The 26,938-nt window shown below is 32.1% G+C and overlaps 1 protein-coding gene across 19 annotated transcripts in view; it reads right to left on the bottom strand.

Moving 5' to 3' along the window:
* The window catches only part of LOC119683759 (titin), a 109,006-nt gene that overhangs the window by 7,582 nt on the left and 74,486 nt on the right, over positions 1-26,938 (bottom strand). For 17 of the 19 annotated variants that reach the window (XM_038097619.1, XM_038097600.1, XM_038097603.1 and 14 more), the window contains exons 3-6: positions 9,843-9,881; positions 4,261-4,458; positions 3,925-4,179; positions 35-3,826 (exon numbers count right to left, since the gene is read on the bottom strand). In XM_038097619.1, coding sequence (XP_037953547.1) covers positions 35-3,826; positions 3,925-4,179; positions 4,261-4,458; positions 9,843-9,881 — 4,284 coding nt within the window. The remainder of the gene's footprint in view (positions 1-34; positions 3,827-3,924; positions 4,180-4,260; positions 4,459-9,842; positions 9,882-26,938) is intronic. The other 2 variants (XM_038097606.1, XM_038097610.1) reach the window with 2 other exon arrangements.

The raw sequence follows: 26,938 nt of genomic DNA, 5'->3' as shown, positions 1-26,938 counted from the left end.
ACATGTGGTTTTTCTTTTTCTTTTTCTTCTTCATCTTCTTCTGTACTTGATGGAGCCACTGTATGAGCCAATGTATCATCAACATGTGGTTTTTCTTTTTCTTCTTCTGTACTTGAAGGTGTAGTTGTGTGAGCCAACGTTTCATCAACATGTGGTTTTTCTTTTTCTTCTTCATCCTCTTCTGTACTTGATGGAGCCACTGTGTGAGCCAATGAATCATCGACATGTGGTTTTTCTTTTTCTTCTTCATCTTCTTCTGTACTTGATGGAGCCACTGTATGAGCCGATGTATCATCGACATGTGGTTTTTCTTTTTCTTCTTCATCCTCTTCTGTACTTGATGGAGCCACTGTATGAGCCAATGTATCATCGATGTGTGGTTTTTCTTTTTCTTTTTCTTTTTCTTCTTCATCCTCTTCTGTACTTGATGGAGCCGCAGTATGAGCCAAAGTATCATCGATGTGTGGTTTTTCTTTTTCTTCTTCATCTTCTTCTGTACTTGATGGAGCCACAGTATGAGCCAATGTATCATCAACATGTGGTTTTTCCTTTTCTCCTTCTTCTTTCTCTGTACTTGAAGGTGTAGTAGTAGGAGCCAAAGTTTCATCAATGTGTGGCTCTTCTTCTGTACTTGATGGCTTATCAGTATGATCCACCGTCGCTTCAGCGTGAGGTTTCTCTTTTTCTTTTTCTTCTTCTCCCGCACTTGGTGGTGCAACAGTATGAGCCAGTGTGTCATCGATATATGGTTTCTCTTCTTCTTTTTCTGTAATTGAAGATGCAGTAGTATGTGGTAATATTTCGTCCATACGTGATGGTTCTCCCGTTTTCTCCTCATCCATACTTGGTGGAACAACAGTATGAGCCAAAGTTTCAGGTTTTTCCTTTTCTTCTTCCGTAGCTGGAATGGAAGTTTGATCTTCAATATGATCCTTATCACTTTCATCAGAGAATGGTGCGATAGTGTGAGATAATGTTTCATCGAAATGTTCTGTTGTTGTTTCCTTCTCCGTTGTTGATACAACTTTGTGATCTTGTGTTTCTGGTATTTCTGGTGTTTGTTTTTTATCACCTGATGGGGTGGTTGTATATTCACTGCCTTCTGTATCCTTATCTGTACCTTCAGAAGAACTTTCTTCGATAGATGCTACAATTATTGGTGCTTCGTCGAAACGATCTGTAACGGCTGATGGTTTAGATGTTGTTTTATCAGCCGTAACTGGAAGAATTGTTTCCTTTTCGATTGTTGGTTCGGTAACTTCTTCTTTAACATGTGACATTGGTTTTTCAGTACTTATAGATGGCATAACAATTTCCGTAGGCGTCTGAATCGTTGTATGTTCTTTCTCTGTTTCTTCACTAGATTTCTCTGTAATAGCATCAAAACCACAAATATAGCTTGGACAACATTGGGTTGTAGTTGCTGCATCCAAAACACAATCTTCAAGATTTTCAGGAAGATTACACTCAACATGAGCACAAACAATGACACTGCTAATGCATCTGCAAGATTCTTCACATTCATTAGACGCTGGCACAATTGAATTATTTTCATAAGTTTTATGGCCAACCAAACAATCGCCTTCTCCAGGAATAATTGCGGGTATATGCATATCAATAACCTCTTCAGATGATGCTTCCTCAGATGATATTGGTTTATGACTTTCAGGAACCTCATAATGTGGTTTGATAGTTGAGATTTTATAGAGATCTTCAATTGAAGTTGTTTCAACCGATATATCAGTAGGAGGCGTTGTGATTCCTGTATCAGTTGATTCTTTAACAGGATAAGTATCCTCTTTGTCATCAGAAGTAAGTGGTTTGTGAATATCCAAGTCAGTTTTTTTATCACCAATATCAGGTTGATCAGTTTTGCTTTCATCGCCTTCAATGGGAGTTGAAACAGTACCAGATACATGTCCACTAATATCTTCTTCAGAGACCTCATCACTGTCTGGCTGTTTGGTAACAACTGGCCTCTGTTCTTCGGTATCGGTTGTTGGACTTTCAGTAGAGATTTTATCTTCTTTAACATATTCTGTAGATGTGTCGATGACTGGTTTTTCTTTTTTAGCATCGGTCGTTGGAATTTCTGTAGATAACTTATCTTCTTCGATATATTCTGTAGATGTATCGAGAGTTGGTTTTTCTTTTTCTGCTTCTGTCGCTGGAATTTCAGTTGAAAATTTATCTTGTTCAACTTTTTCTGTTGATGCATCGATGACTGGTTTTTGTTTTTCGGCATCAGCAGATGGAATTTCAGTAGATGATTTATCTTCTTCGATTTCTTCTGTAGATGCTTCCTCTTCGCCTGAAATTGCTTGAGTTGGCTTGTGAGTACTAACTGATGGTGCGATGGTAGTTTTGCTAACTTCTTCATCTTCTTCAGAACCAATCTTTTCAACAGGTGATACTGTCTGTTGTTTATCATCAACCGATGCACTTTCAGTACTACTATCAATTTTATCTTCAACTTCTTTAGTCGGTATTTTTTGGGTTCCAATATCAATGTTTTCGTCAGTAGGTGGTTTAATAGATGTGCTGCTACCAGGTTCTCCAGAACCTTCAGTAACTTCAGTTTCGTGAGTAGTAATATCAGGTTGAACTGCTTCATCGGGTTGAATGGATACTTTTGGTGTTGTAACATCTGCATACCCAGTAACGTCAGAATCTGGTTTCTTGGTACCAAATTCAATAGATTCTTCATCTTCAGGAATTTTAGAAGTTGTTGCTTCAGTATGCTGAGCAGATTCTGAAATTGGTTCTTTAGTTGAAAGATCATCAACTTCTGAAATTTTCGGTGTTGTAGATGAAACGTGTGAAATCGGTTGTTGAGTAGAATATTCTGTAGATTCACCTTCACCAGAAGACTCTAGTGTTGTGTCTTCAGCATGGTGAATATCATCTAGAATTGGCTGTTTAGTAACAAATTCAGTAGTTTCCTCATGTGGGATAGCGGGTGCCGATGTTGAAATATCGGAAATTTCACCATCCTTGCTAACATCTGAATGCTCAGTAGTGATATCAAACTGATCTCGTTTATCACTTGTTGTCTTGGGGGTAGTAAGTTCAACCACATCGGCTTCCTCTTCATCATGTTCTTTTTCTTCATCCTTTTCTGCGGATGATGGTTCTTTAGAGATATGAGGCTTAACGGTAGTAACTTCAATATGTTTCTTATCATCATCAATTTGATCTTTTTCAGTAGTTGAACTGACACCTGCAGCAGATGTATCAATATGAGTAGTTTCAGTAGTCGTAGTAATAGTTTCATAATCTCCACTACCAAGCTCTCCACCCTCAACTGGTTTTGCTGTTGCTGGTTGTTCAGCGCTTTCTGTTGGTAATTCTTTATGTGCATCTTCATCTTCGTCAATGTGTTGTTGCAATTGTAAATCTTCCTCAGGAATTGCACCATGCAAATCTTTAACTGGTGCTGCAGTTGTGATTGCTTCACCATCATAGCTGATAGTGGCTGTATCGATAATTTGTGTAGTAGCAGAGTCGTCTTCACATACATAATTGCTAGGACAACATTCACCTTCAGCAGGAGGCAGGGCATGACAAGATTTTCCATTACTGGCCAACAATGGCATCTCACATTCTTGAACAGCACAAACAATATCGCCACGCATACAATAACAATGCTCACAGGCATTCTTTCCAGTAATTGAGGCGCCATCAGCATACAATTCACCATTGTGTACACAATCAGTAGAAACTGATGGTATCATCGTTGTGGTCAAAATGAAACCAGGTGTAGGACGTACTGTTGTCGTTGTTGTTGTAGAATGATCTTCCAATTCCAAAACATCATTTTCGTGATCTGTAAAATTGAAATATAAGTAATATAATTATATGAACTTGCAATTTCTGGATAAGCGGCTCAAGAAGAAACTATGAACTCAAAATTATCATGCTTACCGCAATTATAGCGAACTGGACAACATGAGCCCTTATTGTAAATTGGTGTACAACCATCAATGTGTAGTGTACATTCTTGCATCAGACATGATGTGCGATTCTTGATACAATAACAAAGTTCACAAGGTTTGTTTGGATTTGATGGTACTTGTGCGCCTTCTGGATAAAATTTATCATCAATACTGCAACCATATTTCTCAGGAATACTTAATTCAGTTCCTGGTTCAGGAGCGTGATGGGCAATATCAACTGGAACTGAAAATTATGAATAAAAACAAATATTAAAATGTGATTGCTACGTTGAGTGATACGTTGTTGATGATTGAGCGATCTTACCTTCTGGACATGTGATAATTGGACAACATTGATCTTCACGCTTCTCCACAATACAATCGTGACCGATTGGCTTTGTGAACGGGCAGACACGTAAATAACACATGAGCATTTTATTGTGGCATGTACAATTCAAGCAAGGCTCATTTGTCATTATTCTATCGCCTTCATTATAATGATTGTAGTTATAGTAGCAGCCTTCTGCAATATAAATACAAAAATGAATAATCATATTATATATACTTATTCTAATTAATTAAATAAAAATCTAATTAATTAAATATAATTAACTCTAAATGATTCATTGATAAAAATGAAACATATAAATATAATGTGCCATTTAAGATGCTTAGATGGCAGCATCTTATAGTAATTTATAAGCTTTCATGAAGAGATCTTCATTTATCAAAAAAAAAAAATGAATTAATATTCAAAACAATTAATCGAAATCCACGATAGTATATATACATATATACTCGTGAACTTATACACGCCTAATTAATTTTAATTGCATCTGCATTTAATATTCTGTTATTAGAAGACATCCATCCATCCAATAATTAATATTTACAGTTCAGCTAATTGTGTGCAGCAGTAAAAGTTAGCAGATGAAAAGTTCAACGTAATACAAAATTCTAAACTGCAACTGCTTAAAATGCAGTTTTCTTTTCATGCAAGACTTGCAGCAAATGTATCTTCCATCTAAGTGTATCGTTCATACGTCTCACAAGTTGGAGCTAGTCAGCCTACTTGATTTGTTTGGTAATATCTCATCATCTTAATACTGGTTGCATTATAATTTCTTTGACTTCTAAGCAGTTCAAGAAATCTGTACCGAGAGGTTAAATAATAATTATGCACGCACTTGCATTTTGCGGATCGCACACAACCGCAAATTGCCGACCCATTTTTATTGGATTCTTCATTTAAACTAGATTTAGTGAAATTTCTCGATTAACAATGTTGCTCGGTTCAGTACTCAGTGCTCAGTGCTCAGTACTCAGTATACAGTGTTTTACTTTTAAGTTAAGAATTTATGTGCGAACTAAATAATAATTAGCATTTTAGGTAAAGGGCAACAGCTGCAGTTCTCACTTGAAATAATAAAATCAAGAAATGCACGCAAGATCTGCATACAAAAGAATTGATAATCTCATTAAGAATTTCGGATTGCGTCTTAAGTGAATGGAAGCTTAAAGAGAAGAATTTTAATTTATTTATCGTGTAATCTAGAATTTATCTTTCTTACAATATATTTACATATAAAGGTTTAATTAGGAAAGTAGAAATATACACATATAATAGATTGAATTAAAGTATATTTTCACATGGAATAAGACTGATTTTGTGATTCTCTTTATTAGCTATTTAAGGGTACTGACAACAGAAGTAAAGTTAATAATACACTGCTTTTGATTTGTTGATTTTGATCAAATCTTGAATCCGTTTTTTTCTTAGACATCTGGGTCTCTGGCAATAATAGGTTTAAGTTTAAAAATTATAATCCTAAAAGATCAAGAAAATATTTTCATTTTAAGAGTTACGAATTTGGTGTCTTCAGTAAACTTATTACGAATAATAAATAACAAAGATTTTTGTCTTATGTTACATATCTCTTCCCAAATTTCTCATAATTTATATTAAAAAGCGTGTTTTAACAAATATTTCTTAAAACGCTTTTCTTCTACAGGGTGATTTAAAGAAAAATCTGTCTATGAGAGTGAGGAAAGGGTATGGGAATGTCTAAGGCAGAAATTTTTATAGATACATTCGTTGCAAGTTTACTGAAAACAGGAAATGAAAACCCTAAATTTTCCAATTTTAGCTCATTATTATCAGAAATTTAAATATCTAAGAAAATATCTAATATCTAAGGTTACGTTGCAAATTTAAGATTAACAGACCCAAACTGATCTAAAAAGGTTGAAAAATAGTGCAAAGATAAAGTATATTTTTTTTATCGCACAGTGCAATCAATCTCTTAAGATAATTATATTTAAATGGCATATATCAGGGATATCGTACTATATCGAATTGTGGAATAGTAATTATAAAAGTGATTACGATGGTTCAGATACGATGGTATGGATAGCAAAAGTGGTAAAATTATGTTACGCACCCAGATGTTCTATATTCTATATTCGCTTTGGTTGCACATAGTCACCGTATGTCACCTTATACATGTTACAACTTTTTTTTTTTTTTTGTGTGGTGAGGAGCTGGAATGCTTTATGTACCGTCAAACCGACCGTCGTCGGAATGGTGTGCCTGACTCCCTAACATTAATATGTAGTATACGGACTAAAACACCCCCTCTACAGCGAGGCTTAAAAACATGGCGCTCCAAATTACATCAAAAGTAAAAGAAGTTATTATTTGTGATGAACCATATTGGTTTTGGAAGCTACGGTTGGGGTGATAATTCCGATAAATATTCACTGCTTTGCGAGGTTGTGAGGTAATCACCATTGTAGGATTCTTTATAAAGGGAAGATTACCAGAGTAGACTGTCATCAGGGATAATGAAATCATTTACATGTCTGAAGTAGTAGAAATTCTTCTGGCAAAAAGGATTGCACAATTTTCTGTGTCTAAAATGGATTGAAGTCATTAACACACATATAACTCTAACTGATTGAGAGTAATAGCATTGTCAAGAGAATTGAAAAGCGAGTATAAATAAGCTTTCCATTTTACATTATCTAAGTCCCAAAAACTTCGAAAGATGTTATTATTTTAAATTATTTGGTTTTTCGAAGGTTTTGGGTAATCTATATAACTCAGTACAGTAATCTATATAAATTGATATATTATTAGAAAATTTTATTTCACACAAAACATTAAAATGATTATTAATCTCAAATCAAAAAGGTAGTTATTTTATTAATTAGTATTAGTAAACAGTACTAATTTTTTAGTCACTAATTTTTTCTAGCAATTGCATTATATCCGTTAATAATAGTGTTAACTATTAACAAAAACAACAACAAATCATAATAATACTAATAAATTTAAATGACATGAGCATAACAAATAAAAAATAATAAATGAATAAAATCTACACAAAGTGCGAGTAATGAGCCTGGTTAGCGCGTTTACATGGCGCATTAATTTAGTCGCTAATCAACGACAATTACGGCTTTTATGATTATGGATGGTTGGCTGGACGGACGCCGGACATACGTTGGATTGGTCAGCCAAATCGAAACGTGCCGGCAGGGTTAAAGTTAGTTAGCTTAACTTGAGTTGGCTCGGCTTGGCTCGGCTTGGCTTGGCTTGAATTGGTTGCGGCTATGGCGTATCTTAGAAAAAAAAACGCTTTGTATTTGTTATTAAATAAAAAACGTTAACGAGCGGGTCTAATGAATGAAAATGAAAATTTACGATTTATGTTTGAAACGTGAGCGCCACACGTTGTTGTGAGCCACAATTTATTACAAAATTGTTGCAGTTCAAATTAAAGAGATAAGCGCTTTGTGGTTACTTTGTGGAAGTGTCAGAAGATATTTCAATCAAATTCTAACAAAATAATAAAGCAAAAAATATTTTTGAGTTTGTTAAGTGTTAAAAATATCCAAATATTTATGACGATCAGTGGCGTTGGAACTGTTTGCGGCAGTTATTCACAGCCAGTAGCATTTTGAGGTCTATTAGTTGTCTGTCCATCGTCCGACGTCCGTCGTCCGTCGTCTGTCGGTATATCAATTATTTAATTTGTTGTATAGACAGTCGCAGGTGTTTGTATATCTATCTATCTACCTGGTTATTAAACAATCGGTCAGTTTGATTTTGTATCTTTTTTATGATTATATGAATTTTTTAACTATGTATGTCTGTATGTATGTCCGTTTCAAGTCACTCAGTGCTTGGACGAAGTGTTAAATTATTAGCGGATTATATATGTTTAAACGTTTATTATTATGACAATTTATGGCATTTTTGAGGTGTCTTATTTATTATTAGCACTTTATTGCTTGTTAACACAACATTTTGTCATTTTTTTTGTCGTTTTCATTGTTTGTTTGGCAATTGATTGAATTTATATGCATGATTATGATATATTTATTTGCACAAATTTGATTAATTACCTTAATATTTATTGTGAGTATTATTTAAATTAGTTCAAGGATTTTAAAAATATTTTTAATAATTTTATACGCACAAAAATTAGACTTTAAAATTTTAAAATTTTTTTTAAAACTTTTAAAATTTTATTCGTTAACTTACTTAACAGGAAATCAGTCTTATATAGTCTTATATGCTGGAATTACTACTCAGTCACAGTCGTTTATAAAACCATGCCATGAAATTTAAAATTCGCTTCCATGAAACACGCCTCAGTTATGAGAAAACGAGTAAAATGCTTAGAGTCCGATTCGTAAGTCAGTTAAAGCTGCTATGAAAAAATTTTAGGATCTTAATCAACTGTAGGACTTCTAATTGAAGACCGATCGTTTAAGGCACGAAATGGTTTCGAACTCAGCAAGTTTTTAACATTACTACGATGGTTCACAAGGCTTAAGTGGATGCTTCAAACAACCGTAATAACTTAATCTCAATTAAATTATAATAATGAAGTAATATATATAACATGATATTACCCAGAAATATTAAACAGAGATTATTATTTTGTATATAAATGTGAAATTAAAATATTCATATAAATTAAAGTCAAATTTATTCATATATGATGATGCCATCTGGTGATGGCAAAAAACGGTAAATGAAAGATACTAAAAGCTTTCTGTGTGGTAAGAGAATCGATTGACTTGATTGATTGGTCCAATGAAGTTAACTTATTGTCATATCTTGAATGATAAGTCCTTGTTAGGAGCATTTCTTTTAAGAAGCACGTGAAGAAGTATGTGATACTATGTGCATTAATTTGTATCCCCAAATATTAAAACTGTAGTTACTTCTACTAGAAAGTTTAGCAGAGTTCTATGAAAATGGCTTATTTGGTAATTGAGCACTATACTATCACAAAGAAAAGGGGACCTAAAAACGGAAAGCTTAAGAATAGTCTATAAAATTTTTTTATAAATAATAAGTTATTATGTATTGCAAATAAATCGTAAATACATTCGTAAGTATATATGTTGCAGCACAAAAGATCAAAGACGGTCGCAGTGCTCTGATCCGTCGGGAGCTAGTATCCCGTTCATTCCTATTCCTATTCGTAAGTATATTTCTGCATAACTGACAATTTTATGACACTACATTTTTGCATTACACAAACTATAAAAGGGCACCGAAGATTGTGAACACCCAATTCGAAATATTTTTTTGTTATTATGTATGTATAAAACCAACGAATAAAGGAACTGTAAAAGAAAATCTCAAAAAAGCAGTTGGATGGACTCTTATATGAGTGAACAGAATATTTTACATATGAAGTAAATCTTAAGTGCATACTGGAAAGTTTAAGAGCTTTACTATATATTATAATTTGTGGTTCTTATTAATGAAGTAAACTAGCATACCATACCATTAGTAATACTAGGTATATGTGATATGTTATTATATATTACTATAAATGCTATAAGAAAAATATATGTAAAATTAAAAAAATGCTTTATTCTTACCAGTATATTGTTGAATTTCTGTTATATCTTGCAGTGGAGCTGTAATAAAATAAAAAGCAAACGATTAATATAATTTGTTATGGTTTATTAAATAAAAATATTATATGCATGTTATGCTTAATAACTCTGTTATGCTTATTATAATATTTTTAATTAGTAATTGGTTTCAAAAACATATGTACAATATTGATTATATCTAACTAATTTTTTGCTAATGTATTGATCAGGAAAAATATATTTATAAAATATAAATATTTTATATATATAAATATAAAATATTTAGGTTTGATTTAATTACTTATTAAAATATTTAAAGATCTATCTAAAGCATTAAATATTGTAGTGCATATTTTATATTATATTTTATTATTTATATTATATTAACAGTTTTATAATATAAGATATCTTATGAATTTTGGATTAAGTTTTGCACTTACTATAACCTAACTGTCAAGACCCCCATATATTTGTTTTTGAGATTCTCTATTTACGACCCATTTTTTTTAAATTAATGTACTAAGCCTATTACACAAGCGCATATAATTATGTGATTTAAAAGTCCATTTTTTTATTCTTAATTTTTTTTTTAAATATAAATTATACCATTTAATTATGTTTCTAATATGATCTTACATAAAATAATGATAACCAATCTCAAAAGCTTATAAGTAAATTAAACTGTGTCAATAATAGTTTATGAGCACTCTACATAGCCGTTTACGACTAAGCGTGGGAATCCCGCTATTCAATTTAGCGAGTAACAGGGTTGCAAATATTTTCTAGTTACGGCATTGCAGTATTTATGCGTTCGTTATTCGAGATCGTGAATATCGCTCTTAATTAGTTAGAATAATTTAATAACATAGTTAAAAATTTTCATTATATTTTTTATATTTGGTAATACATAGAACAGTTTTTTGTAGTCCAGTATATTATTTAAGAAGTCTCTGATGACGTCAAAAATTTCTCTTAGCTGCACAAAGACCAAATGTTTAAATCTATTAACAACAGTTGAAATCAACATTGGTTGATCTATTAACAAGTGCAATTGCAATTGCAAATGCAATTGCAACTGCAACAAAATCAGCAACAGTAATTTATGTAGTTAACGAAATTAAAATGCGAAAGCTACATATTTAACGACATCTCGCTGTTATTGAAAAGGAAATTGCAAGAAAATGTAACTTTAGCGACAGCTTGAAGTAATGAAACTGGAGACGAGTAACATGTTATTACAGCATTAAACTGAGTTTCAGTAGTTCTGCTGCAATAAAGTAGGAGATACATTTTTTTAGTATAAAAATAAAAAAAAATAACATATAAAACACGTTATGCGGTCACATGCCAAATAAACGTTGTACTTGTTATGCAACAAATTCTAAATTAAATGCAAAGATAGATGAGTAACGAGTACAAGAATGACTTCACTGGTACACAAAATGTGCAACTTCCCGATGCGTTTCTAAGCCGGTAATATATTATCAACTAACAACGACAACTAGAGAGTCCAGCACAATTGCGAGTTGCGTTCGTACTGAACTTCACTTCAATGCATTTGTACCTGTTATGCATACAGGCGCTTCACCTTAACCGTTTCCATTTCTATGTCTGAGTCGGAGTCCACAAATGCAATCGTTTCGAGTAAGCGAGCACTGCTTCAACATGTCTTTTGTAGTCCAGTTCCCGTCTTCCACCTTGTTAAGCTTCGCAAAATGCTTCAACAAATTGTCTGAACTGACAGTGAAACATGTGAAAAGTGCGCGTAACTTTGCTCGAGTTTGTGGTTGTGACAAGTGACGTTTATGATGGAATATGCTAACAACTCTAGCATGCTACACAATATTTATGCAGCTTAGTGCCATGCTTGGCAGACCCATACCTAGCCACAAAGTAGGAAGTTTTTAATTCTTCAAAATACTCGTAGCCCAACAAAAAATAGCAAAAACAACATGAAGTGATTTGACAAATTGTTTTTATGAATTGCTTAGTCCACTTTCCTGCTTTGGGTTCCTATTAGACAAAGTTACCAGCTTGAAATTCTAGTTAAATGATTATTATGTTGTTTTTGTTGCAGTTGCAACTGCAGTTCTTGCTGCAGTTGCAACTGCAGTTCTTGCTGCAGTTTTTATTGATAATGATAGTTTTTTGTTTTTGGTTTTTGTTAAGGGCTAGCAGACATTTACAATTTTTATATTCATTTATTATTCATGTGCAGAAAAGTTACAATATGTGCAAGCTTTAATTAGAAAAAGAGTAATATAAACTTAGTTAGCAGTTTAATTAAAACAGTTTAATTAATAGTTTTAATGACTGCATTTAACATTGATGAATTAGACTAAGTTTTCTTATAAGTAATAGTTTGTATGGATTAGTTGTGTACATTACATATATTCATATTGTATATTTGTTTTTGTGCTACTCGTTGCTACTATTTATGGACGCAGCAGTAGTTTACTCGTCCATGCTAACTCGTAAGATTAGGTAAGCATCGGACATGTAATTTGCGGTGTATAAGCGGTATTATACATAAAATTACGAATTAAATACAACATTATGAGGCCCTGCAAAGTCATATATAAGTATACCTATATTTCCGTTATTAGTTGGATAAGAAACTTGAATCTTCTATGTCCTGTAAAGCAAAATACGTTTTTTGCTTTCCTATTCGAAATTTACAATTTTAAATGACTGTATAAATGCCCAAAAATATTGATTTTATACCCAAAACAATTTTATACCCAAAACAATTGACATTTTTTTCTAATTCAAATAAAACCAATAACTTTTTTTAGAGTAAAAACTATTGTTGATGATGTAGAATTACCATGCAAGCTATTTCTTTGAAGTCATAAATTCCGGTTTCCCAAACACACCCTTTTGACAAAGGATTTCAATAGAGTCAGACAATTTATAATATACGTCAATATACCGAGGTTTGAAGTTGATATTGTCAACCCTTAACGTTGATTAACAAAAAATTGCACACGCCATCTAGCGCCAATTATTTAGTATATAAGCCTAATACTTGGACATGGGCAAATAGTTTGACTAGTGACAAGTTCTAGGGTTGGAGAACTGCATTTTTACTTAACACACTTAATATACCCATGTGTGATACTAATATCTTAAAAATGTTATATTCAAACTATTACACTTGAAAAAAAATGGTTCCACAATAAAAGTGAGGTAGTTGCATAGGTTTAAATAAAGCAGTCTTATAGCTAGAAGTAAAGCTGCTAGCTGTTATCAACTCTGTAAGTCCACAAACAATCATTCCTGTTTCAGTAAATAGAAGTAAGGAAGATGCTCAGGATCATTAAGGCGCACATTTATTACAAATAAAAGCTGTAAGTTCACAATCCATCCAAGTCCATCTTTCCTGTTTTAGTAAATAGAAGTAAGGAAGATAAAGGCTGTAAGTTCACAATCCATCCAAGTCCATCATTCCTGTTTTAATAAATAAAAGTGAGGTAGCTGTTCAAAAGCAAGTAAGGCAAACTATTATATAGAAGTAAGGGTGTTAGCACTCTTAACAAATCTCTAGGTTCATAATCCATAATTCATATTTCTATTAAATAGTTTGAAAAAATTGTTGCAAACAAATTTTTTTATTGTTGCCAATAAATTGTAAATGAGCCAACCGCCTGCAAATTCATAAAAGTCAACAACGGTTTCTGGTTATTAGCAATTACTTGTTAGCAACAGCAATAATATTAGCTAGCAAATTACTGTTCTATGTTTTAGTAAAATACCAAAAAAAAAAAACAAAAAAAAATTAAAGAAATGAGTAAAAAAAATCTATTGTAAATAATATAAAAGTGCAACAATTTAATGCTGTACAATGTTTGTTTAGTTGCTGCTGTTCTCAATGTTGTTGCAATTGTTACTTTGGCCGTTGTACGTTTAGCTAACGGATGTAAATTTAAGTTTTCAACATTTACTCCAAATGTGTGAGTGCAGCAAATACAAAATAAAAAAAGAAAAATAAATAAACAAATCTTTAAAATACAAAATAAAAAAATTAAAAATAAATAAATAAATAAATGAACTGCAGTCTATGGAAGAGTGAAACCTGGTTGCGCATAAAATTAACAAAATTAAAAATATCAGCAGCAGCAACAACAACAGTAACAACAACAACAAAGAGACGAACTGCAACCGTCACAAGTTGCAACAATGAATGCGAGCATAGTTAATAAAAAATCTTAAAAACCTTTTTTTTTCTTCTTATTATTTTATACTAATTTTCTTCTTCTTCTTCTTTTTTCTCTCTCTTCTTTTCTTTTTCTTTTTCTTTTTCTTTGCAGTCAGTAAACATGTCTTGAGCATTTTCGCTGTTACTTGGAGACGAGATCAAACGTGGCGGTGCTGCACAGGAAGCACAGTGTACGTACACCTTTAGGTCTCATGTTAAGGAATGAAACGTATGAAAAGGAAGTGTAAGGAGTTGTTAACACATTTTGCATACACTGAGCATAAACAATATTGTGGCTTAGAACTTTAAAACTTATGCAATTTCATAGCACTGTTGTTGTTGTTGCTATTTTTGTTGTTGCTGTTTTTGGTGTGGAAATGATGTATAAGTGCAATAATGCAAACCATAACAACAGCTCCAGCTCCAGCTCCGGCTATGGCTCCAGCTTCAATTCACGAATGAACAGTAACAATAAGAACAACAACAACTTAAGCAAAAGTAGCAGCAACTTTAAAACTTGTAAAAAGTACAACAACACGTAACAACAACAGCAACAATGGGAAGAAGAAGAACAACTGCAACTATTAACACGACCAAAAGAGCATAACATGCAAAGATATTGAAATTTTCAAGATACAATATCACGGCCAAGTGTAAGTTTTTCTTCTGCTGCTACTTCTTCGTCTTCTTCCTCTCCTTCTTCTTGTTCTTGTTCTTGTTCATCTTGTTGGTTTGTAACTTTAGCTGCTATTAGAGTGCCTCCACTGTATCTGTTGGAATTAGTACATGGAGTTAGTAAGGTATTGAAAGAATATCTACTAGAGCATATGTTAAGCTAAGAAGGTGGTGATGGTGTTGATGATGTTTAAGCAACGACATTTGCTGCTGCTTTTGGCTGTTGCAATTGCGGTTGATGTTGTTAATGTTGTTGTTGGTGTTGCTGTTGCTGTTGTTGTTGTTGCTATTTAAGACTAAAGCTGTTCTTGGTTCCAAATGGTAGCACGCGAAATAGCATTGTTTTAAGCATATATACAGGATTTATACTAACTAAATTCACTGCAGATATCTTCAGAGCTCTGTGCTGTTTATATTTGTTTGTAGTTTTATTTGCTTGTTTGTTTGTAGTATATTATTTTGTTGTTATAGAAGCGAGCTTCAAGTTGAATGACCGATTTGTGTGAAAACAAAATTTATATATACAAAAACAAAAAAACATGTACCTATATACAAACTATAAAATAGTTACATGTAAAATACAAACTAAAATACTAAATAATATTTTGTTAAGATTTAGATTTTGAACTAAACATGACCGTCCACTGACTTCTCAGCACTGCAACCTAGCGCTAGCTAGATTGAGGAAATAAATATAGGTGTACTATATGTACACCTATGATGTTTTTTTTTTTGATATATTATATCGCTTGTCAGTTTTTAATGTTGACTATCAATTAATAATTTAACTACTCAGGTTAAGTTACAGTAATAAATTTTAGACAACTTTTGAATTATAAACCTGAGTACATATTATTCCTTAGCTGCTTGAGCGCTTGGAGGTACAGTAAATATGTTGCAGTTGTCACATAAATTATATAACACATAAATTCACATAAATAAAAAAATTTAAATATGCAATAAGGAATCTATGCTTTTATTAAAGGCACTGTAGAAAATGAGGAAGAGTTTAACTCCATAAATATGTAGCATCACAATATAATAGCTATAAAATAACAGCTTAATGTGTTCAAACTAATTCGCGTAGATAAGTTAGCAGCAATTTTACTAAACTCTTATTTAGCGCATAATCCATATGGTAAGTATGAAGTTGCTTATAAAAAGTTATGCTAGCCCAGAGCTAAATGTCGTTGACAATAACAAACTCTACTTAAATTAAGCCTATATGACTTAGTGTTCAACATACCGAGCCTACTATCAAGTATTACGACTCATAAGCAAGCATAACTTTACTTAAGCCGCAACAGTGCTGCCAAAGCTATGTTTTCTTTTTAAACTCTAAACTCAGCCCAGTAATGCGTCTGGTGGCACGTTTTATATGTTATTTTGTTTTCATTCAAAGACTGGCTACAATTGTTTCCTATGTTGCAGTTGTAAAAAAAAGGAGCACAACCGAGGCTTACAGTTCCCATGTGTGCAATTTTGCGTCACAAATAGTTTGGCGTAATTTATTTTTGTTTTCCATGAGTATTCCTACCTGGTTTAGTACTACGGTTTGTAGCACCAAAGTTGGAAACAATAACAAGAACAAAAGCATTGTTCTTCATTTAACAATGAAAGGAAAAAATTACAGTTGAAACCATAATTTTGCTTGTTAGTTTGTTTTTTAAGTTCTAAAAAGTTTAAGAAAGGCTTTTTCACAGCATAAAACATGCTACAATATGTGTTGTTATATAATTTGGGCAACAACCACACCCACAGTATTCGCACAACGCACAATAACAAACTATTTTGTGAGAGAAGTGAACGAACAGAAGTGCTGGTGTTATGGGAGAAAAAAAGTAGAAGAAGATCGACTGTGCTTTTAAGTTCTTGTAAATTTACTTACTTTACGAAGAAAAGGGGTAGTTGAGGATTATAGGTTCTTAAGACTCCTTATGGAGAGAGACTTTGTTCAACCGATGATTTAAATGGAAATAAATTAAGAAGGAATAGCAGAAAGAAGTAAAAAAATGTAACTAGATCTTTCAGAAAATTGGAGAGGGTGAATACCAAACGTTGTGAAATAAGTTTACCACTAATCATTATTTTCTATTAGAACTGAAACCAATCAAAGTAAAAAATTGACTTGTTTAATTATCCATTTTATTTATTTCATAAAAGATGTTTATTTCAAAATTATAAAGAAGTGATTAAGGAGTGCATTTTTAAGATATGATTAATTTACCTACCAAAGATACCTGATTCAGACTAGTCTAATTGGGTCCTAGTACATGATATTAGCTTGCAATTTGAATCCACGAAAAGAATTATTGGAGATGGCTAGATCAGTGATATGTTAGAAGTTTCAGAGAGTGTAACTATTTGTATGTTGGGATTTTCATTTAAAAATCGGTGAAGAGTTTTATTGTAGAAGGATTAGTCCGTAAAAAGTAGAAGCGTCAGAGAGAGCATTTATTTCTTGTTGCTGGTTTTCATGTAAAATCGGTGAGAAGAACTATTGAAAAATGATACGTTTGTGAAAATTTTAAATGCCAGACAGTGCATATACTTCTTTTTGGTGGTTTTCATGCAAAAATCGAAGAAAGCTAGGAACAGTTGCGTTATTATAGATCCCTTACCCTAGATTCCTTACCTATTCAGGTCTGTAGGTTATAGCTACTTCTATTATAAGTTTTCTATATATATTCTTATGAAAATTATACACATTAATTAAAGTTAAGCATATTTATGAAAGAAATATTGGTTATATAAAAAAATTTTAAAAATAATAATTTGTTTTATGGAAAAATTCTTTCTGACGAATGCTTGAATAATATATAATGTATGATTTATGGAGCAAAAGATATGAAAAAGTTATGTAAAATATCAAAATTCTCAGAAACAGTTTGAATTATTAGCCTTAACTAAAGAAAGACATAAAATGTAGTAACAATAATTACATGGCAAAAAGCACTACTAACAATAAAAATGATATTAATATCCACAACAAACCTCCGCTACATGGGCTGTCTTCCGCTGCAGAACTCTTACAACTCAACATGCCATAAATCGAATGTAATTGTTAACTACAATTATGCAATTCTCTACAGAATATTTATAAAACAATTTTACAAAAAATAAAAAAAAAAAACAGATAAATGTAAATCAATAAAATGAAAATAGATTTTTATGAGCTATAAGGCCATAGCTAAAGAGTCCAAAATAAAAAAAGCGAAGAGAGGAGCTGCTCAAATTAAGCATTCTTCATGGCCTTGATCGTTCGCATAACTCTCGAACGATGCAGTTAATTATGATTTTTATAATACTTATGATGATAGAGTTGTTTTTATTATTATCGCTGTTGTTATTGTTTTTATCGATGTTGTTAATAATGACATTGTGCACGTAGTCCGGTGCTATGGTTTGCACAGATATTTTATCTTATGCTAGGATGGTAGGATGCTAAGTTTGTTTAGTTCTGAGTACATACTTTGTTGGAGCGTTGAATAATTTTGTTAAAATTGCGTTATTTGAATTGAAGCTGCATAATCAATAATGCTAATAGCGCCACAAAGGCAAAGACTTAAGTCAAGAAATCAAAAAAAAGGAGTAAATTGAAATTACAATTTATAGGCGGGCAGGCAGTCAATTGCAATTCAAATGAATTTGCCTGTAATTTAGGAGTATTATGCCGTGGTCGATAGTACCAATGTAGATGTTGCAGTTAGTTCGCAGAGTCGCATAGTGTAGTTGTTGTATTTCGCATGCTACATGTTGTTACTTAATGTACGTACATGTTGTGATTAGAGTAAAGTATCTAATAGCTAAACAAAAAAAAAAGCAAGGAACGAGATAGAATACTGGATGAAAAATTGGTCATAATAACACAAAGGTAAGGTAGTAGCAACTGACGAGATATTTTTTCTTCTACTGTCATACGCTAAAGGTACTTGCAACAGAATATATTGCTATTGGTGTACCGGTGAATGATGGGTAGTAGCAGATGCCACACTGCTGATATTATGGCGTGACGTGGTGTTTTATTATTTATTTTTTTGTTTTGTTTTGTTTTTATTATGGTTTCATGCAAAATATAAGCATAATATACAATTTTTTTTATGAATCGCTATGCTATCGGTATGGTATATTTTTACATTTTTGTGCAAGCGCAAACTGCAAGACCTCCAGACTAGGCAAATTATGCCCCCAAGTCATAGACACACACGTACACAGGAATTTACAAAACCGAAAGACAAATACTACCACAAAGTAATGCACTCATCAACAATCTTAACTTCAACCACGTCCTCATCAAACGCCTATATTAGTAATGTTCTGCAATAATGCAGCAGGTAAGGGTATATAGTATATATGTGCATAGCATATGCACGTTTCGCATATTATGAAACAATTACTTGCAACCAACCAACCAACCAAGTGCTGTTGCTGCTCCTTACGACACGATAGGGCATCAGTGAGACTATAAGGAAATAAGTAGATATGAGCCTTGCCGTGCATTTTGTATATAAAGTACTACAAGAAGGAGCTCAGGTAAAAAATTACTTTTCTCAAGTCTAAGAAAACTGCCCCAATAAAGGTTATGGTTACTGAGGGGAAATGTGCAATAAAGACATGAAAAAATATGCGGCATAATAATTTCTACAATAACTTGCCATACTGGCGAGGTCTAAGCGGTTAGGCTAGGCAAATTTTGCTGTTGCACTTTATATGCAAAAAAATGAGATACGTGCATATTAGAAATGGAGGTTCATAGGGATGCATACGAGAAGGATGTTGCTTTTTCATCATATCATCAACATACTGATTATGTTACAAATACTTGGCTTGGGAATTCTAAGTAGTGTTGAAGGCATACTGTATTTCCTTATACTCGTACGAAGTTGCAGTTTAGATTGTTTATGCACAGATTTTTACTGCCTCCGTTTCGGCTCCTTGGCATTAGATTGTATATTATACCAATTTTGTTAAGTTAAAATCCTTAGGAATGGGTAAAGGTAATCATGTTGGCAATTGCTTGGTGTCATTAGTTGGGTTGCATGTTGTATAAATGCTTGCAGCGCTTTTGGTATTGCTTTAATGTTTTTTGTTGTTGTAAGCTGGTTATTTAGTTTATTGGTTTGACTGCTTGGCTTTTTGGTTGGCGGTTAATAGATAATAATGTATCTCAGCCCTTTCCTACTATAAAATTAATGTGAAAATAGCTGTAAGACTACATAATTAGATAGTTAAAGGATTATTAAATATCATGCGAATACCATTGCTATTGCCGCAATAAAAGCACGAATTTAGAAATTGCTTCCCACAAACTCAAAGAAGATACTAAATAATACTAGAGCTAGCCTATGGAATTATTGGTGTATTAAGAAGATTTTTACAGATATACAAGAGTTATTTTATTTAATGTTTAAGTTTAAAATTATTTAATTTTTTGTGACTTAAAATAATTGAATATTTCTAATAATGAGCAAAATCAAATAAAGAAAGTAAAATATTTAAAGTTTTATGATGATATTCAGCTACATTAGTGTGCCTATATTTAGAATATTAGTAAGAAAACATTACTTTTAGCTATATAAATATCAATTAAATGTTTTTATTTATTTTTTTGTTTTGTAATATTGAATTTATTCGGAAGTATGATCTTGTTCTATCACAATGAATCACTATTTGAGCTCAAGTAGGCTTTAGACACAAGGCCGCTACTTCAAACATGATTTTGTAGCACTTAGTATAGTATGTAGATTCAAATTTTTTAATAAATTATATGTTTTTTTGTAATTAAATGCACTTTCTGAATACTTTTTTTTGCATTTGATCAAACAGATTCCACAGTTTCGGTGATCTATTACAAAAATTTCTTTCCCATTTTCATATAATACGTCTTAGATAAATTTGTCTTTGGCGGAAGTCAATAAAAAAATTGTAAAAAAAAATTAAAAAAAATATGTTAACTTTATTTGTGATAACTATTTGAATCCTTACTATATGCTCATTTATTTATTAGCAGAGTTGCATTCATGGTTTAAAAAGTGCTGTTAATAAAGACACGTTTCTTTTTCAATCCAATTCTTAATAGAAGTTTATTAAGTTTAAATTAGAACTATTTACAGACTATCGAAGAATTATGCTGTTAATGCAATACTCAACATAGTCAAGCATTACCAACTTCAAGATACGAATACACACCTAAATACTTCCAACGATTTTAAGCAGTGTTATGACCTCAATCGGAAATTTAGTCAACTTTGTAATTACGAAATTAATATGAACAAACCACACAACTGCAGGCGCTTGACTAATTGCAAACAAAACGTTCTTAAAATTGTTCATTAGAACCGCAAACTGTTATTGATAATAGCATACAAATTACACAAATTAATAACAAAAAAAAAAATTAACAAAAAAAAATAAACATATATAAACAACCTGTAACAAATACGAGTCACAGAAACTAAACGCATGCAACGCCAGAATGAGCATTAATAACTGAAATATGCTCACTCGCCATCCACAATCACAGTCACAAACGCAGTCACAAGCTCAGTCACAAACGCAGTCACAACCGCAAACGGTGCTTATCATTTTCGATGGGTATTAAATCGAAACTCGTTTTAACGTTTCGACGCGTATCAATTTAATAGCTTTGATTATTGACTATGAATGAAAACAAGATCTAAAATCAAGCACATATTCTTGATCTAATGGCTGCCGATGATATTCTATGATACCAGATATTTCCTCTTCCTCACTTGATATGTGTAAAAATAGTTCGTAAATAGATTTACTTAGTGTATGCTCTATAATAAGTAATAGATACAAGAGTTTGTGTTGTCTTCAATGGATAATGGATACTGTACATATTCATTATATATAACGATACAATGTTGACAGAAGTTATGCAACAATAATTACAACAACAGTAAACTTGTTCAAAAGATGCACCACCCATTATTCAAGTTGTGATAGATAATTACGGTAGGAAGTTCTATCAATAGTCTATCAGTAATTTTATTTTAGAGTGCTTTTCAATATAATCGTATATTGATTGTAGAGAACAAAGTAAGTAGTAATAAAAGATGGGTTAAGATCAGCTCTACTTTGGGTGGATCAATAGTAGTTATTGTTTATAGCGATACATGCTGCGCAAGATCGAACAAAACGGCGTTCACTACCGTGTAACATACAGTAACTAAAAGTTGCTATGCTATGTCATGAGTAAAGGACTTAAACAAGGACTTATAACATTGTTATAATTTTGTTTATTTATGAAACACTGTCTATGTTATCACGGCTATGAGTAAAATGGGTATAATAGAATCTTATGTTATTGATGCAACCAAAAGACAAATAAATAATATGATTTCTTTGCCTAGTTAAAGCCTAGTGTGGGGTAGAGATAAGCCCCCAGCCATTATAGAGTAAAAGTGCGTAATAGCACTAACTCAAGAAGAAGAAGAAATAAGAAGATGCAATATTAATAACTGTTCAAAAATTGAAAACTTTGATATAATTAAGATTGCTTAATATATCTTGGTCACTTAATTACACTAGTTAGACTCTATATATGACAGTTATATGTATGTCTGATAAATCACAAAATATATTGTGTGATATCTAAAAATTAACTATAAATTATGTGTGATTGACAGTTTCTCACGCACATGAAATAAAATAAATTCTGACAACTAACACTTCACTGTAACAACTAAATTTACTTAAGTATTTGTTTTATTAACTGAGAAAAGATATATCAAGTAGCAAAGAAAAATAAATAATTTACAATGTTTTATGTTATGCTTGATTTAATTAACTGCAGCATTGTTGCAACAACAACTACAACAACCGCAACAACTGGCTTACGAAACCAACGATTGGTCTCGTTCACTAGAGTCACTGTGATAAATGACCATCACTGAAGCGTGCATCTACAGCAGTTGCATTAACAGCACGAACCAGAAAAACAGTCTAGCACGGTTAAAAGTATGCAATCGCTGTGCGCCGGCTATAAAGCTGATATTAGAGACCCTTTACGTTTTTGCTTGATACAATAACGTCAACTAGCAATGACATTGTTAATGATAATGACGCAAAGTGACGCTTAGTATGACTTGCAGTTGAGCCGACCCTAGCTAGCTATGTCGAGCTGTGCTGCATGGTAGATGGCGCTTAAATAGTTTTGTAATTCATTGCCACTGACAATGATAATCACATTACTGTGTGAACCGATCACGTGCTTGACGTCGTTGATGGCGTTATCGTTGACCGCGTTCAGAGTAGGAAGTACGTTTAGTGGTTTTTATTTATGGAAACAAATTTAATTATATTGAGATTAAGTTAAATAATAGGTAACATAAATAAAATTATTGACAAGCAAACTTTTAAAAATCTATTTAATGTATTAAATAGTATATTTATAGTAAATTATTGGTAGCCAAACTGTGTCCAAGATAAGTTTATTTAAAAGAGATATTTAGTTGAATTATTTATTAAATATGTTAATTCATATTTATATAGAAATGTAGTTTTTTTTTGCTTCATACTCTGTTTAACAAATAAAAAGACCTCAAGAAAATCAGAGAATCCTAATGAAGTGACAGCAATGATATAATTTTATTTATCATTTGAATGTTTTTAAATGGCTTTGAAAGAAATTATGCATTTAATTAGTACCTAGTTTTCAGAAGCTATAGGAGTATATTTAATTTAGTAAAAGAAAAAACAGCAGATGAGATTAAATTATATGTGTAGCTGAGTAACTTTCTCTATGCAAACAGAATAGTAAATTCTTCAAGATCGTTTATATACAACTAATACACTAACCAAAATTTAAAGACATATATATATATAAATATATATGAGATTGGCCTATGCAGGCCTATACTGGCCGCAATGTATGCAAAACTGTTACACTATTTTTCTACTCTGTCTTATAGTTATTTTGGGCTAGTACATTGGCTCAATTTAAAATAGAAACGAAGCACTGCAAACACCAAATCTAATGTGAAGCCAGTGTTTCTAACCGGTAACGGTAAGCAATCTGATTTAAGAATCCAGGCACTGCAAACATTGAATATTTTGTATTGGAACTGTTCCAAACTGAGTTAAAAGCAATCTGCCTTTAGAATGAACGCACTGTAAACATCTTAGATTTTGTGTTGCAACTGTATCTAATCAAGCAGTTGGTCTTAAGAATGAAGGCACTGTAAACACCGAATTAACTTGTGATGGGACTGTTCGTCACTGAACTGTTAGCAGTCTAGCCTAAAAATGAAGGTTAGAATGTCGTATACAGAAGTTTCCACTCCAAAATCCTTCTCCCTAGATATAATGATAAGATTGATATAAAAATATTTTTATAGAACTATATTTGATTTATATGCACAATGCAAGGTTTGCTGTTTGTTTGAACAAAACCTCAGATTGCAACAGTGATGCCAATGACTCGCGTGGCCAACATAGGCCAACATGCATTTTTTGCCGTACTTGCGAGCCACCGAAAAGGCCTAATATAAATTGTTTTGCACTTGAATTTTTTTCTTGCTGGTAACTTAATTCTAGCACCTCCACAAATTATACTACATCCTATCACTGATTAGAAAACCGCATTTCTTAATAAAAATTTATGAGTTTGGGTTTTAAATTCATGGTAAATTTATTACAATGTTGCTATTATAAAATTTTTTTTTTGCTTTATTTTCCAATCTTTCTGCCAATGCTCGTTAGTTTTATAATAAAAATGATACTAAGAGCACTTAAAATCAAGATAATGACATCCACTAAATCCATTGCGAAATTGCGTGCCTTTGTGAAAATTGTTCTTGTGCGAATGCGAATAAAAACCATAAAATTCATTGTCCGAAACGCACAAACATAAACTTTTGGAACATTGTCTAAGCATCTAAGCATACCATCCGAAGCCAGATCAGTAAAGCGATAATTATATATAAAGTATCTATGTAACTAGAATTAAATAAACGTATAGATAGATATATACATTGTATATTTGTGCATGTGTGTTGCGAGATGAGCTTAGTTTAAATACTATATATCAACTAAAATAAGAGTCTAAGTGTTACATACAACTTGATGTGGTAACAGTTGAAAGCGACTTGACCTAAGCCACTTTCGAGTGTACCCTAGCACGAGATCTGATGCGTAAAGGTGCCAGAAGTTGGCTTAAATGCTTTTCTTTTGGGCTATGCATCATGCATGCGGACTAAACTCAATGGGCGCGGCCAGGCGGACAGTCATTTTAACCTAGAGTTGATTGAACTGTGCTAAAGCCGCAGTTTAAGTCGAAGCTGGAGTAAAAAAAGTATCAAATTGAAAAGATGTTATGTAAAAAGCAGTACGAAAATACAATAAGAAAAAAACAAAAACAAAAACAAAATTTGAGAAAGAATAAGATACTAAGATTTGCTGTGCTTAACAAGAAGTCATTGCACTGTGTGTGAATGTGTGATAAAAATCTTTGCTTAAGCATTTTTCATTTATTTTTCTCAGATTTTTCCTCAGCATTTCTTGTGTGTATTATTATTTATTTTTTTTAGACTATTTTTGCTAATTATCATTATTTTGCTCTTAAGATTTGGTGTAAGTAGTGTCAAAAAGTAGTTCTATACGAAAGTGTATTAAATCTTAGGCGGCGAACCGTAAAGCCAAAAGATATAAAGTTCAAATTTATTTCATGGCAGTTCTTTTCGCCTTCTCACCACAATCAAAGGTCTTTTGTTGTTGTTGTTGTTGTTTGTGTCATTACTTTGAAAGAATCGTATTGAGTTTTAGTGAACAAATCTTTCTTTGCAACAAAAAGATACAATGAAAGCGACTAAAAAGCTTTTAAACTTCAGGTACAAGAAGTGTTGTTGCTGCTACTTCCGCTATTGCCAACATAAATTGTTTTAAATAATATCTTTTAACTGCACTTCTTCACATGCTCGCAGACAATGGACGTACTACGTACTGCCAAAGATGTGGACGAAGTCGTATGTGGAAAAGTTCTTGCATGCTTGAATTTTCTCGCCTGCTTGTTAAAAAGTTCTTCCTCATTTTATTTATTTATTCTTAGTTTTTTTTTTTGAACAATTTTTATTTAGCAAGCAACTTAATACACAACAACAATAAAATAGCGATTACTAATATTATTTAGTAACACGTTGCAAGTAAGCCTGGCTGACTAGCTGACTGGCTGACTGCCTGAGTGCCTGGCTGCTTGCTGGTCTTCATTCCTTTGTACGAGTACGTCTATGATTACTCGTATTTTGTAGTTCGTTGTTCTGTAATTTGCAGTGTGTTTGAGTGGCGCCATCTGAATTTTAATTGTATAAGCTTGTAAATCTTCAGGAAGCGCTCATTAGTGGATTTTTATCGTTTGCTTTACATTATATGTTTAGCATATTGTATGATAGATAATTTGCTACTATTTTAACTTAATTAGTCTTTCATTAATAAAATAATAATTTTCCTTTTTGCAGCTGCTTGTAATTAGCATTAATGGTTCCAGATTTGCTGCTGAGTAATGAACTTCTTTTCATCCTTAATTTATCATAATATTTAATTAAACACTAAACCATGTTTACTTCTACGTTTACTTGAAGAATACCAGTTATTAACTAACTTAGTATGCTTGCAGATTCTTTTTAACGTTCAAGATACGTTAAATCGTTAATTATGCAAGCTATGAAGTATTTTTAAAATCATTTTGGTGTAAATCTTGCTTTTATATTAAATTTAATGCTTTAATTTATTACATTCGTGTAAATGTTCTAAAACAATAGGTTTTTTAAGACAACATGGGTGCATTAGTGATTTTAGGTATAAAATAAATAGTATTGCATAAGAATATCTGTGAATACGAGTACACAAAGGTATTTTACACAAATATTGTTTACTTGTTTAATTCTTAATCGTTGGTACATCATTCTATGTTAATAAAAATAATTGAATTTAATATAACGAGGATATAAATGACTAACACAGAAATTGTCAGGGTTCCGGGCTTCTTATAGAGCGAGGCATAGTAAATATATGTTAGCAAGAAAATCTTTATTTCGCTGATTCTTATTACTCAGTATTTGCTTTTTTATTATTTGTACTTATTATAGCGACAAAGTCTTTACCTAGGTTTCTTAAATAAGTTATTTCGCCCTTAAAAAAATATAACCGTTTTCAAGCTCTAAGTGAACTCCTCTGTTTATAATATATGTGTATATACATCTTACAA

This window comes from Teleopsis dalmanni, chromosome 2 (genome assembly GCF_002237135.1).
Source record: "Teleopsis dalmanni isolate 2A chromosome 2, ASM223713v2, whole genome shotgun sequence".
NCBI lineage: Eukaryota > Metazoa > Arthropoda > Insecta > Diptera > Diopsidae > Teleopsis > Teleopsis dalmanni.
Note: the sequence above shows the minus strand (reverse complement) of the source record. Positions and strands in the feature narration are given on the sequence as shown.